Source organism: Rhinolophus ferrumequinum, chromosome 25, assembly GCF_004115265.2.
Source record: "Rhinolophus ferrumequinum isolate MPI-CBG mRhiFer1 chromosome 25, mRhiFer1_v1.p, whole genome shotgun sequence".
In the NCBI taxonomy this organism is placed as follows: domain Eukaryota; kingdom Metazoa; phylum Chordata; class Mammalia; order Chiroptera; family Rhinolophidae; genus Rhinolophus; species Rhinolophus ferrumequinum.
This window is the reverse complement of record NC_046308.1, coordinates 37,480,103-37,492,957: the sequence shown is the minus strand read 5'-3', so window position 1 is coordinate 37,492,957 and position 12,855 is coordinate 37,480,103. Positions and strand designations below refer to the sequence as shown.

Below are 12,855 nucleotides of genomic sequence, written 5' to 3'. Positions count from 1 at the left end.
CACTAGAGAAGGTGGGATTTTTTCTCTCCGGCATCCTCCTGCTTAGAGAATCACACACTTACTCAGATCGGTAACTACTTGCTAGAAATTTTCAAAAAAGCAAAAAAACGAAATGGCTTTTGCACAGTACTACCAGGAAGTTCTTTCTAGTAACTAACTCGAGTCCTTTGTGCTATAGCTAAATCTTATTTTATTTTAGTTAATAAAAGAAGGTACATCAGATACAATAACCTTCCATAAAATTGAAGACCTCTCAGACTTGCCTTCTTCAGAAAGAATAATTTGAATTTCCTTAAAGTTTTCATTATGTTTTCACCCAAACCTTTCATTATCTTTCTCAATTGTGTTTCTGAGCCCTCTCTAAAACTTGTCTTCTGAGTTACTTCTGAGAGACCATGACTTAATTAGGTCTTTCATTTCCAGAGAATGCTACTAGTACTTAAAGAAAAATAAATTTCAATAGGATGTATTTCACTGGGGGAAGGGCATAGAAAAAAATAAAAGAAATTGGATCATTTATATAAATAGCACATTGTACCACAGAGGAGTTTTCCTCTTCTCTATTGTTTTTGAAACAATGGGTCATTTTTTTGATCACTTTAATCCCTCAGAGATTCAAACTTCTAAAAGACTATGATTTGCATTCTATTGTGTGTATAGGGCTTCAGGATGGGGGAAAAAAAACCAAGATGTGTGGTCTTTGATTGCCTAGTAAGCAGTCAAGGGTACAGGGTAGGCAACTTGGCAGCAATTAAGCACCTCATCCAGGTGTGGGAATGGGAGGGGCGTGTTTGTCTTCCAGCCTTTTCTGCAGCAGCTTTTGTTCCAAGGGGTTCAGAGGGTCTGTCTTTCTTCTCCATAACTTCATCTTCTGTAAGTAGGCTTGTCTTCCATAATACAGTTCTACTTGGCTGTGCAAATTTGTTTATCCTGATCATTTGGTATTTGTGTTCAGATTTTCATGGGGAAAAGGAAGGCATTTAACTTACCTTTGGGCTGTGGAGCAGAGCGACAGAGGCTGGCCTTCAAGTCAGTCTGGAGTCGAGCCTTCACTCAGCGGTCACCTTAGCCAGGATGCTTTGAGCACCTTGCCTTACTTCCTTCCCCTGAATTTCCCTTGTGTAAAGTGAAGAAGTTGGGTCACAGATGATCTCTGAGGTCCCTTCCAATCTAACCCTTATGATGCTTACAGCATCAGTTCCAAATTCTCCATGGAGAGACCAGGAAAAGGAAAGAGTTGGCTTCTGCAGCCAATGAGGAAAAGGAGGCTTTGAAAGAGTGTTGATTTAACGAGAATCCCCTGCCCTGTCTTCTATATCCCCAGAACCTGGAACTGGTATAGTGTAACGGGGTGGGGATGGTTCTTCCCCGCTCATCTCCCAGGTGTCAGGCACTGTCCAGGACTCTTCATATGTGCACCTCACTGTAGAATACATGTACTAGATATCTTTCACCACCACAACCCCATACAAACCCCACTCACCCCTCCCAAGAAGAACCTACCTTCTTCAGGTCTCACTTAAAGTGTCACTTTTTAGTGAAGCTTTCCCTGACTGCTCAGCCCAGGTTAGGTCTCCCTGTCCTATGTTATGGTTCCCCGTGCTTTCTCTCCATTGCACTGACCACATATGCAGTTAAATAATTATCTGTAAAATTAATGTTTTCATGCCTGAAATCTTAGCAGGGACCATAGAAGTCTTGTTTTTCACTGTATTCCTAGAGCCTAGCACAGTGCTGACAAAGTAATAGCAATTCAGTAAGTAGTTCTTGAATTAATATAACCGTGAATACATGGATGGATGGATCAATAGCAAAGCTGGATACAAACTCAGGACTCTGACTCTTGGAGACCAGTCTGAAATTTCATAAGTGCTCTTAACTGTGTGCTTGCACACAAGGACCTCGCTGCTATAAGCGTCCTGAGATACCACAGCACCGTTTGTCGGGCTTTGCGTTGTTTCTCCAGCAGTGGGATAGACAGCAGCACTGCTCTGGCCACTTGTCCCCAAAGATGTCTCTAAAATAGTTGGAGATCATGGATCCAGCCTGAGGCTGTTGGTGGTGGCTGGAGGTCGCTGGGAAGAGGCACTGAATTGAACCAAACCACATGTCCTTGTGGGCATTTAGCCCCCACCTTCTAACACACTTTTCCAAGGGGCTTCAAATAAAAAACCAAAAAATCGAGAAAACAAGGTTCTGCAGGGGTTCTGGGTCACTAAGAGTGAGTGGGTGAAAAGAAAGGAGGAAAAACCAAGGCATGACAACCTTTTGGGAAGTAGAAATAAAACTCTAGTATGGGACCTGCTGAAAATAGACTGCATGGGCTGTCAGGCTGCATGCAGATCCAGTGTTAATGCCATGGAAATTAATTACAGGTCCTATGTCCATATGCCTTGCTGTGACCCTTGGGGGAAAATCCAGGTACTGGCATCTCCCCCTCACCATTGAGGAGGCTTTGATGTCACTTCACACTCAACTCTTGCAACTGCAATGAGAAACGCTGAGGCTAAAAATACTAACAATAGAAATTTGATTTTTTCTTCCAGACAAAAAGCCTTGGCATCCACAGGAGGAAGAAGTGTTCAGGCAGCATGTGACTGGTTGGTATAAAATAAATAAATTGAGAAAATAGCATATAATTAACTATAAATGTCTGGATGAGCAGAGATGTGCAGCCTTTCTCTAATGGACCCTTCCAGGGCAGGAGATGAGCCAAAAGACCATGTGACAAGCTCATTTATCAAGCCAATCGCCTCCTCTGCCCTGGCCCCAGGGTGCGCTTCTCCTTAAAACTGGTTAAGAAATTCAAAGTATTTCCAAGATAGAGTCCCTATCCCAATACCTGCCCTCCCTCCAGTTACTTTAAGTGTGTGGAAGCTGGGCAAATGAATTTAGGAAAAAACCTCCCTACCTCTCAGGATATTATTGCCCAGGGCAGACCCCACAAGGCGACACTCCTGGAGCTTCCCTTGTCTTTTGGAGGCACATGGGTTGAATCAGACTGAACTGAAGGAACTGGCCAGGTGGGAAATGCCCTGCTGGATTAGGAAGGGATTTGGAGTTTATCTGAGAATGCTTCCTAGAGAGTGCCTTTAGGGTTTTTTTAGGGAGTTATGGGCTGCAGATGCAACATGACACGCAGAAAAGAAGTTGGTGTGTCTGAGACTTGGTTATGAAGTGTCAGTTTTGAGGGTAGAGTTTTATTTTTATTAATTTGTCCCGCCTTTCTTCCGCCTCCCCCGCCCCCCTCCAGTTCAAGCCGTTGTTTCTCAGTCTAGTTGTGTAGGACCCAGCTCCCTGGCCCAGGCTGGTGTTGAGTCCTGCACCGCTCCCGCCCCCCTTCGGCTGAGGCAGTCGGTCGCCAGTCATCGGTCAGCGATTCACAGCAGCTCATGGCAGCTCTTGCGGGCTGCCGGCCGCTCACAATTGCTGCTGACCACTCACACTGGCCGCTGGCTACTCATGGCAGCACACAGCAGCTCACGCTGGCTGCCGGCCATTCACACTAGCTGCTGGCCACGAGAGGTAGATTTTTAAAGCACAAAAATGAAAAACCTTCCCCTTACAATGCCTGGGTGTTGGGCATATGGAAGGATCTCTTTGAGTTCTTCCTTTTCTTCCACTATTCTCAAACAAGGCCTTCTGGCGCTCTTCTGCTTTGCAGGTTATTCTCCCACGTGGGCGACCCCTTCCTGGACGATCCTCTACCCCGGGAGTATGTGCTCTACCTCCGCCCCACTGGCCCCTTAGCACAGAAGCTCTCTGACTTTTGGCAGCAGTCGAAGCAGATCTGCGGGAAGAACAAGGCACACAACATCTTCCCCCACATCACCCTCTGCCAGTTCTTTATGGTGAGCTATGAACCTCCATCCACTGCCCCGGGGAGCCGTATGCCCCATATCCCAGCCAGACCCCTGAGACCGGGAGTCAAACTCAGAAGACTCTCGGGAATCCAGCAGAAATAGTCATGGGCTCCTAGAGTTGGATGGGCCTTCAAGGAATCAGTGAGCCTCATGGCTACTCACCCTAGCTCCTCTTTCTAGTATCTTCTGAGGCCCAGGAGCACCCCACGTTTGGTATGCCATCATGATGACCATGTGCCCCGCAGGACTCTAAAGACAAGCCTGACCCACTGAGTGACACACTGGTCTGGCAGCTGCAGCAGGAATGGCTTCATTAACCTCGCCTCTCCCTTGTCTGTCATCTGCCTTTCCACTCTTACAACAAGGAAAGTGTAGAAATTAGAGAGCTGGGAACAAGAAACATAGTCTATAGACGAGGAAAGCAATATCACACACGTAGATATCATCCACAGGTTTTATCTCATTAGATCTTTCTAGAGATGGCAAAGATAACTTTCACCTGCTGTAGTTACCTATTCCATCATCTCAGCTATCACAAAGCTTATTTAATGACTGAATTAAATCCCCCTCACTATAATAAATACATTAATCAACTGTAGCTATCTGTGTAGATGGAGAAGAATTTATTTATCCAGGTATAGTCAAGACAAAGCAGACTCAGTGGATTTTATTATTGTTTGATACTAACTGGTTCTACTCTCCTCTCTGTGCTATGCTACCTCCAGAGCAAAGCCCTGGGTCCTCATGGAGTGAACCGTCTTTAAGACGATATTTTGTTTTAATATTTTGGGTTTTTTTCCAGATACATAATATCTCTCTCTCTCTCTCTGTACAAATATGTTCCTAACACCTTCTCTCTTACCATTCACTCTGAAAATTAAAATAATTATCATTTCCTCTTAGTCATCCCAGGATCTTTCACAAAAGCTTTCAGAGTTTTAGAGATACTCATTCTTTCTTCCAGTGCTCTGAAGAGAGTAGGAAGATGATGTCACAGCTCTCTGAGCTTCATTCTTCTCAAATATCATGGGGATGAAAGTAGAGTCAACTTTTGATCATTTAAGAGGAATAGAAAAGGCACACATGATGCAAACAGTAGAAAACACACAAGAATTCATCCTAGGGTACTGTATTCTCTCCTGGTACATTCATCCATTCATTCTTTCTGTTGGACCAGACCTTCTGTATTCTGGTGGGGTTCAGAGGAGCTCATCAAAGCAGGGAGGGACAGAAGGTGTCGCCCATTGCCCCAGTTTCATGTACCAGTTGGATAATCCGTTTCCAGATCATTGGGAGCCTTCAGTTCTTCTCCCTCCTCACAGACAGAAGTGATGGTTTAGTAATTGCATCATCAGCTTCCAGCTCTGGGAAGAGGATGCCAAATGTTAAGTAGCAGCAGACATCTATCTCCCCTTGTCTCTGAATTAAGCCTCTTGCTTTTCCCTTCCAGTGTGAGGACAGCAAAGTGGACGCCCTGGGGGAAGCCCTGCAGACCACTGTCAGTCGCTGGAAATGTAAGTTCTCAGCACCCCTGCCCCTGGAGCTCTATACCTCCTCCAACTTCATCGGCCTCTTCGTGAAGGAAGACAGTGCAGAGGTCCTCAAGAAGTTTGCAGCTGACTTTGCTGCGGAGGCAGCATCTAAAACTGGTGAGTCAAACAGCTGCCAGGCAGGCAGCCCTGGGTCCTGTTATCAAAAAGTTGGGAAGACAGGGGATAGGAAATTATTGTGGAGGAGTGGGATGGAGTCAGGAAGTGGAGGGTCCTACAGGAATGGGCAGAACATGACAAAGAACATAGCCATTTCCTGCAGCATCCCACACGTCTTTGCTTCCTTTCAAAAATATTGAATTACTGTTCTGCTAACTTTCCTGACAAAATATCTAGTGCCTACTCCCTAACACATTTAAAGGTACACAAATGACTGTTCCTCATTGGACTATAAATGTATTCCTTTGTAGCACCACCATCTTCTCTCACTTCGGAATTAAGGAATGTTCTTCCTTCCTTCCTACCAAACTCCGTTCTGTATAGGCATTTTATCTGGGTCTCATGGTTCACTCCATGAGAACACAGGGTTTTGCTCTGGGGGTCCATACAGAGATGAGAGTAGAACTACTTAGTATCAAACAATAATAAAATCCACTGAGTGAACAACCTTCAATTTACTGGAAAGCATCAGACAGTCCCCTAAACCTCAAAAGTCATCCAAAATGTTACCCCTTTAAGATGTTTCTTGTTCTTTTTATGGCAGCTCTTAGTTCAAGCAACTGAGGTTTCCCATCAAAGGAATTAGCTTAAAGGGATGCTCAGGATGTGTGTTGACTTAGAGGTGAGAGGTGTGAAGAGAGGAAAACAGAGAGAAGTCGGTAAAGCTTCCCCTGTCTCACTGTAGATGCACACAAGCTCACCTAGCTCAGCGAGAGCCTTACGTGCAGTGAGGCAGACAAACAGTAGGGTGAGGGGCATCTCTATTGGCTCCCTTAAGATCGCAATCACAACCAGCAAGTGTTTATTGGGTGCCTGCTATGAGGAATGCAACAGAGTAAGTCGTTTCTCCTGGCCAGAGGCACAGTTGTGAAACCCAATTCAGGCACCGTGTGCTAACAGAACTCTGAAAAGAGATAGGCTATCATGGGATGGGGGGATTCCACCTTCACAGAAGAAAGGAAACTCACACTGGGACCATGTTGATCCTTCAGATGGAGGAAGGGCCCTGCAGGGGGGTGGGCTGCATGAGCACAGGCCAGATGGAGCAGAGTGTGTGCAGAGGAGAACAAGGAGGCTACCCTGACCAGAGCAGAGGGTGTGAGTTTCACAACTCAATCCAAGTGATGGAGGAGACCGTAGCTTGCCGATCCTGCCTTGTGTGGAGGACCAGAGAGGGGGGAAAGACCTGAGGAAACCCATATGTTTTGCCCCTTGTTCTCCTGACTTGTATCTCACCTGCCTTTGTTCCTTGCTGCTCTTTTCATCCCCAACTTGGGACCTTTTGCAGTGCATTCTTCTTTACCAGAAAAAGCCCCAAATAAGGCTCAGAATTCTAGGATAAGAAATGGTGAGTGCCCAGCCTCACTAAACAGAGGAACTCCAGGCTGAGACATCTCCTCTACTTCGGGAGTAGGGCCTCCTTAGACCCTCTCCCCGGGCACCCCTTATTCCCTGGGGACTAGTGTCTGCCTTCTTACTTCTGTGGAGCCTGTCATTTCACAAGAGCTTAATATTTCAGAGAAACGGCATAATAGAGAGAGAAATTATTTCCTGTTCCCATCCCTCTACCTCAGGGAAATGGCTCTTTTTCATTCCACAGCAGCTATTGTCAAAACCACTAAAACTCTCCAAGAACCAAAACTTTTGTAGCCACAAAACCCAAACACTTCACAAATGAGTAAAGTGGGCCTCAGCCAGGACTGCAGCTGATTTTTAAGGTTCATATTGAGTGAGAGGCCATCGGGCCCTTGCTTGCTTTCCTTGTAGGAAGGGGGAGAGCAAGTTCCTGTCCAAGAATCTGCTGCCACTCTCTAAGAATGTGTCTGGTTAGTTTCTCTGCCCTCGTGAGGCCCCCTGGTGATGATTTGGAGAACTGGGTAGCTCTGCCCTGTCTAAATGGCCCGGCTCTTTGCAATCTAAAAGCAGGCTATCATGACTTTGCTCTAAAACTTGTGCCTTCGTATTTTAGAGTTTTGGGACATACCCAGGTTCCTCTAGCAAGTAGATTTAGTGTCATCCTCCATCCTAGGTCCTTTAAGGAGATTCATTCATGTTTATTCATTTAACAAATACAGAAAACCTGTCACGTGCCAGGCACTGAGGATACAGCATGAACAAACACAAAGCTCTTGCTTTGTGGGGCTTACACCAAGAAATGCAATGCAGTACAACAGGAAAAGTACTCAAAACCAAAAGACCCGACTTCTACTTCTGTCTCTGTATGATTTAATTTCTCAAATTCCCCAAGTTCCCTCTAGTTGCATCTTTTTAAGTGTCTAGCTTATGTAGTAGACGAATGGCCCCCATTTAAAGATACACGAAAGAGAAATAAAAGCCATTCCCTTGAGAAGATAGGTTGGTTGGTTTTGTTTTGTTTTTTAGGGTGTTTTAGAATAACAGTCTGTATATTTCAGTTCAGTGGTTCTCAACCAGGGCCATTTTTGCCCCCCAGGGGACATTTGGCAATATCTGGAATCATTTTTAGTTGTCACACTTGGGGACTGCTACTGGCATCTAGTGGGTAGGGGTCAGGGATTCAGGTAAAGACCCTACAATGCACAGGACAGCCTCCACAACAAAGAAGTATTTGACCCAAATGCTGTTGAGAAACCCTGTTTTAAACTTTGAAAATATTTTTCTTTCCCTTTATTTCTCCATCAGAGCCATTCAGAGGCTGAGAATTGATTACAAAGCAAAGGCAATATAGCTTTGGGAGTCACATGATGACCAAATTTGCTCTTTATTTCTACATAAATTAGTTTATCCCTTTAGTCCTCAGTTTCCTCATGTAACTGTGGGGCTGGTGATAATTGGAGTTGTGAAGAGGAGCCAACCAAAATGATAACGTCTCAGCTAATCCATAGCTCCTACAGATATGTGGCTCTTTATCTCTTGAATTGTAGGTTGATTCAGGATTTATTATCCACGCCTTCACCTTTATTCTGCTGCTGTGAAGGAAAGAAACAGCTTTCGTCTGACCGTGGGACTCCCCCCTTTGTTATTTGGAAAACAGAATTCTATGTTTTTCTTTAAGTCTCCACCATTGCTGTGATTACCAATTCTAATAACTGTTTCCTTCCTTTTTTCAGAAGTACATGTGGAACCTCATAAGAAGCAGCTGCATGTGACCCTGGCTTACCACTTCCAAGCTAGCCACCTGCCCACCCTAGAGAAACTAGCTCAGAGTATTGATGTCAAACTAGGGTGTGACTGGGTGGCTACCATATTCTCTCGGGATATCCGATTTGCTAACCATGAGGTAATGTCTCAGTGTGGCTCCTGACGTACTAGCGGTGCAGGGGTGCCGTCAGAACCAGAAGCACTTGCAGCTCACTGCTGCAGGGAGATGGGAACCAAAGGAAGGCAATGAAGCAAGCACCAGACCAGCAGGCAATTGGCCCAGAATTTTGTCCAGGTGCTGCCCAACTCACTAGGAAGCTTTGCGCTTGCATCCCTCCTTGATGGGTGCCAAGTAGTTCATCTGTGTAATAGCCCCATTGTTCTGTCTGACCTGCCAAACCATATTAGAATGATATAGAAATGAAACGGGAGAATAGGTAGAAAAGTATGTTGGAAAATTTTTAAATATTATATCAATTCATGGTGTTAATATATAAAATGCATCATCCTGATCTTAGGTGAGGAGAAAAACACATAAATACAAAAAACAAAGCTCTGAACACACAATCCACAGATATTTGCTATCTATGACATGCAAGGTACCATGGAACATATTCGAATTTTTTTTTTTTTTTAAATTGCTGAGGTTTTTTTTTTTTGTTTTTTGTTTGTTTTTTTTTAAAGATTTTATTGGGGAAGGGGAACAGGGCTTTATTGGGGAACAGTGTGCACTTCCAGGCCCATTTTCCAAGTCAAGTTGTTGTCCCCTCAATCTTAGTTGTGGAGGGTGCCGTTCAGCCTCAAGTTGTCCTTTCAGTCTTAGTTGTGTCAGGCGCAGCTCAGCTCCAGCTTCAGTTGCCATTTCTAGTTGCAGGGGGCGGAGCCCACCATCCCTTGAGGGAGTCGAGGAATCGAACTGGCAACCTTGTGGTTGAGAGCCTGTGCTCCAACCAAGTGAGCCATCCGGGAGGCAGCTCAGCTCAAGGTGCCGTGTTCAATCTTAGTTGCAGGGGGCGGAGCCCATCATCCCTTGCGGGGCTTGAAGAATTGAACTGGCAACCTTGTGGTTGAGAGCCCACTGGCCCATATGGGAATCGAACCGGCAGCCTTCCGAGTTAGGAGCATGGAGCTCCAACCGCCTGAGCCACCGGGCCGGCCCCATACTCGAATTTTAAAATGTCATTCTGTCTTCAAAGAGCTTTGAGTCCAGCAGGGGAGAGAGAATGGACACACGTGAAATGAAAGCAGACCAAACATTGTGAGAATTTGTGTGCATCACATGGGAGGCGTGAGTGGGAAATTTGAATCTCAGAGCAGTTAGAAAGATTGGCGTGATCATAGCATCCTTGTTTAGAGGGAATCCATATCATACTCCATGAAAAGCACATGCCATCTCTGAAGAATAATATTGTCCTTTCTTCCTGAAGGAGAAGCTGAGACACAAAGAGATTAAGTGGCTGGTCCAAAGCGAAATAACAATTTAGGACCAGAGCTAAAGCCAGAAGCCAGGGATTCTGACCAAGAAAGATAAGAAGAAATCCATCCAAAAAAAAAAAAAAAACCACATAGTTTGAAAAATTTGAATTCCAATTTAACTACAATTATTAAACAATACTTATATTTGTTTCTCAGTTTTTCCACAGCAAAATAACTGACATTTTTTAGTTTACATAGCCTTTTAACATCTCTTTTTGATATATTTTTAAATATGAAAAATAGTTAGAAACTCAGGGTCTAGACCAGGAAATCTCACTGATTTGGAAGTGTGGGGAAGAACCAACCCATGAACTCCAGGTCCAGGCCTGGCTGTGTGGCCTGTGAGTGTCAGGGACATGCAGCTTTGTCTCAGTCTGCTGATGGGAATCTCATATCCTCCTTCTGAGTCATTTGATGCAAATTTCTGTGAAGACACAACAAGGAGACTGGGTTTGATCTTACCTAAGAATTCTGACATCTAGAATTGCTTAGGATTAGCCCTGAATATAACAAGAAAGGTGTGGTTGATTGGACTCCTTCCCAGGGCAAAGGAAAAAAAGTCAAGGGTTGAGTGCAGACAGATTCTGAGAAGTCACCTTTCTAAGAGAAGGAAGGTGGCAATGGAATTTTACAAGGACTATCTTCTAATCAACATTTCCCTCCAGTTAACTCACAGGGCAATTGCTTTCCTGCCTGACCCACATTGTGCTCCATTGGCACTGAGGGAAAGAGCAGCAAGCACCTACCTGAGTTATTTTCTAAAAATAATTTGGCCTCTTTTATCTCTTATTTGTAAAAGCTCATTTATTACTGTTTCTTCTGATAAAGCTCTCCCTCTGAGGTCATTTGGCTTTATCTGAACCCCGCTGCATATGTAAACCTTTTCTTCCCTTCCTCCTGTCCACAGGAGGCAAATTTGATTGATCGTTTCAGTGAGGTAACAGATGTCCAGAGAAGAAAAATGGTTTAGGCAAGGACACTCAGCGAGTGATGCACAGGAAAGCTCCTAGGTCTTCTTCCTCTACTGTTTAGATTCTCCCTTGATTGGGACTTGGAAATGCCAGTTTGTACTTCATGTGGTCTCTTGCATGTTAGTGATTGTATCAGGCCAAGCCAGTTTTACATGCCAGGCAATAAAAATCTAGAGGAAGGATAGAGTTATATAAAAAGCATAAGTTCTGGAGTCTAGCACAATGGCTTCAAATCCTGGCACCATTACTTTAGCTATTGTTGATTCTCTTTTATAACTTCTGTGACTCTCCATTCCTTAGTTTTCTTGTGTGTAAAATGATGATAATACTTTGCTGGACCGTTGTGTGAACTAAATAAAAGGATATATGGAAAGTCCCTAGCAAAATCCCCAGCAGAGTGAGTACAACAGCAACAAAATGGTGCAGCTATTATTGTTACTAAAAGGGCTTCAAAGATTATAAAGTTCAGTTCCTGTAATTACACAGGGCTATGACTGTCGTTCCCAAAATGCCAGTTAACAAACTTTGAGTTTCGTCCCTGTGTAGGAAGGGACAAAAAGTATACTTGAAATAGACTCCAGAATTCTTACAATTAGATGCTAAACAATTAAACAAAAGAGGAAGTATAATGCTGTACAAACCTAGGCATGTGTCCTGATATCTGTCAAACTTGGGCTGACTTTTGCACGTGCTTCTGGTGAATGGGAAAGGGGTATGGGGACATGGGCACCAGTTACAATTTTAGATTTGCTTCAATACCTTAGTTCTTTTTTTGTTTATTCAATAAGTCAAACCTTCTTATCGTCCAGCTACTCTCTGCCTAGGACACAGTCTCCTATGCTCCTTTGTTGTGCCTAGATTTCCCTGGAGATACCTAGAGATAGAATATCCACCACCACCACCACCCCCACCACCACCACCACCACCCCCCCGCCAGCCCCAAGTGATGGGAGGAATGAGTTCTTCTCCGAAGTCATTTTAAGTTTCTCAGAGGAAAGACACTACTGAGCCAAAGGCATTATTAACCAAGACTATGGTATGCTTGAATATCTAAGGAACATGAGTTTTGACTTGTTCTCCATGACTCACGGCCTCTCTCCACCCTGTTTCAGGAAAGGGAATGTTCTTCAGTGGATCATCACATACCTAGCTTAGAGATTTCTTGTGAATATTTTTTTTTTCTTTAAGCTATTTTAGTAACCCAGCAGGGACCCTTCCTGTTTTGTTTGGAAAAGTAGTTTGTGTATGTATGTGGCAGAGGAAAGGGAAAGGAGTGGAGAGGTGATCAGGGGCAAAGATCTAGAGCTGAAAGATGCTGGAGTAGGGAAAGAAACAGGTGCCCTAAATAAAAGGAAAATCAGAAATCTAGTGGTGCAATCCAGTTCTGTGCTATATTACTTTCATTCTCTGAGAAAAATCACATTTTTACTGACTCCATTCATTAGAAAGTTACAGAAGAAATTCTTTCTTTATAGCATGTTCTGGTATATCATGTTGACACTAGTGAGCTGATTAGCTTACAATTCTACCCAGCACACGGACCAGGGGTCAGGGTCAGCTAGAAGGAAAGATTGCCTAGGAAGTGAGGCATCATGGTTCAGTAGAAACAATTATGCCCCTTCTGTGTACAAGGCTCTGTCCTAAGGAGTTAGTTTTCTTAGATCGTCTCATTTAAATTTTATAGTCCAGGTATGATTTTACAGATGAGAAAACTGA

General features: G+C 44.1%; 1 protein-coding gene across 3 annotated transcripts in view; it reads left to right on the top strand.

The window, feature by feature from the left end:
- Positions 1 to 12,855, top strand: part of UBASH3B (ubiquitin associated and SH3 domain containing B) — a 143,967-nt gene that overhangs the window by 105,418 nt on the left and 25,694 nt on the right. For 2 of the 3 annotated variants that reach the window (XM_033097810.1, XM_033097809.1), the window contains exons 2-5: positions 2,547 to 2,600; positions 3,665 to 3,851; positions 5,314 to 5,512; positions 8,662 to 8,831. In XM_033097810.1, coding sequence (XP_032953701.1) covers positions 2,547 to 2,600; positions 3,665 to 3,851; positions 5,314 to 5,512; positions 8,662 to 8,831 — 610 coding nt within the window. Of the gene's footprint in view, positions 1 to 2,546; positions 2,605 to 3,664; positions 3,852 to 5,313; positions 5,513 to 8,661; positions 8,832 to 12,855 lie in introns of all 3 variants that reach the window. The other variant, XM_033097811.1, reaches the window with a different exon arrangement.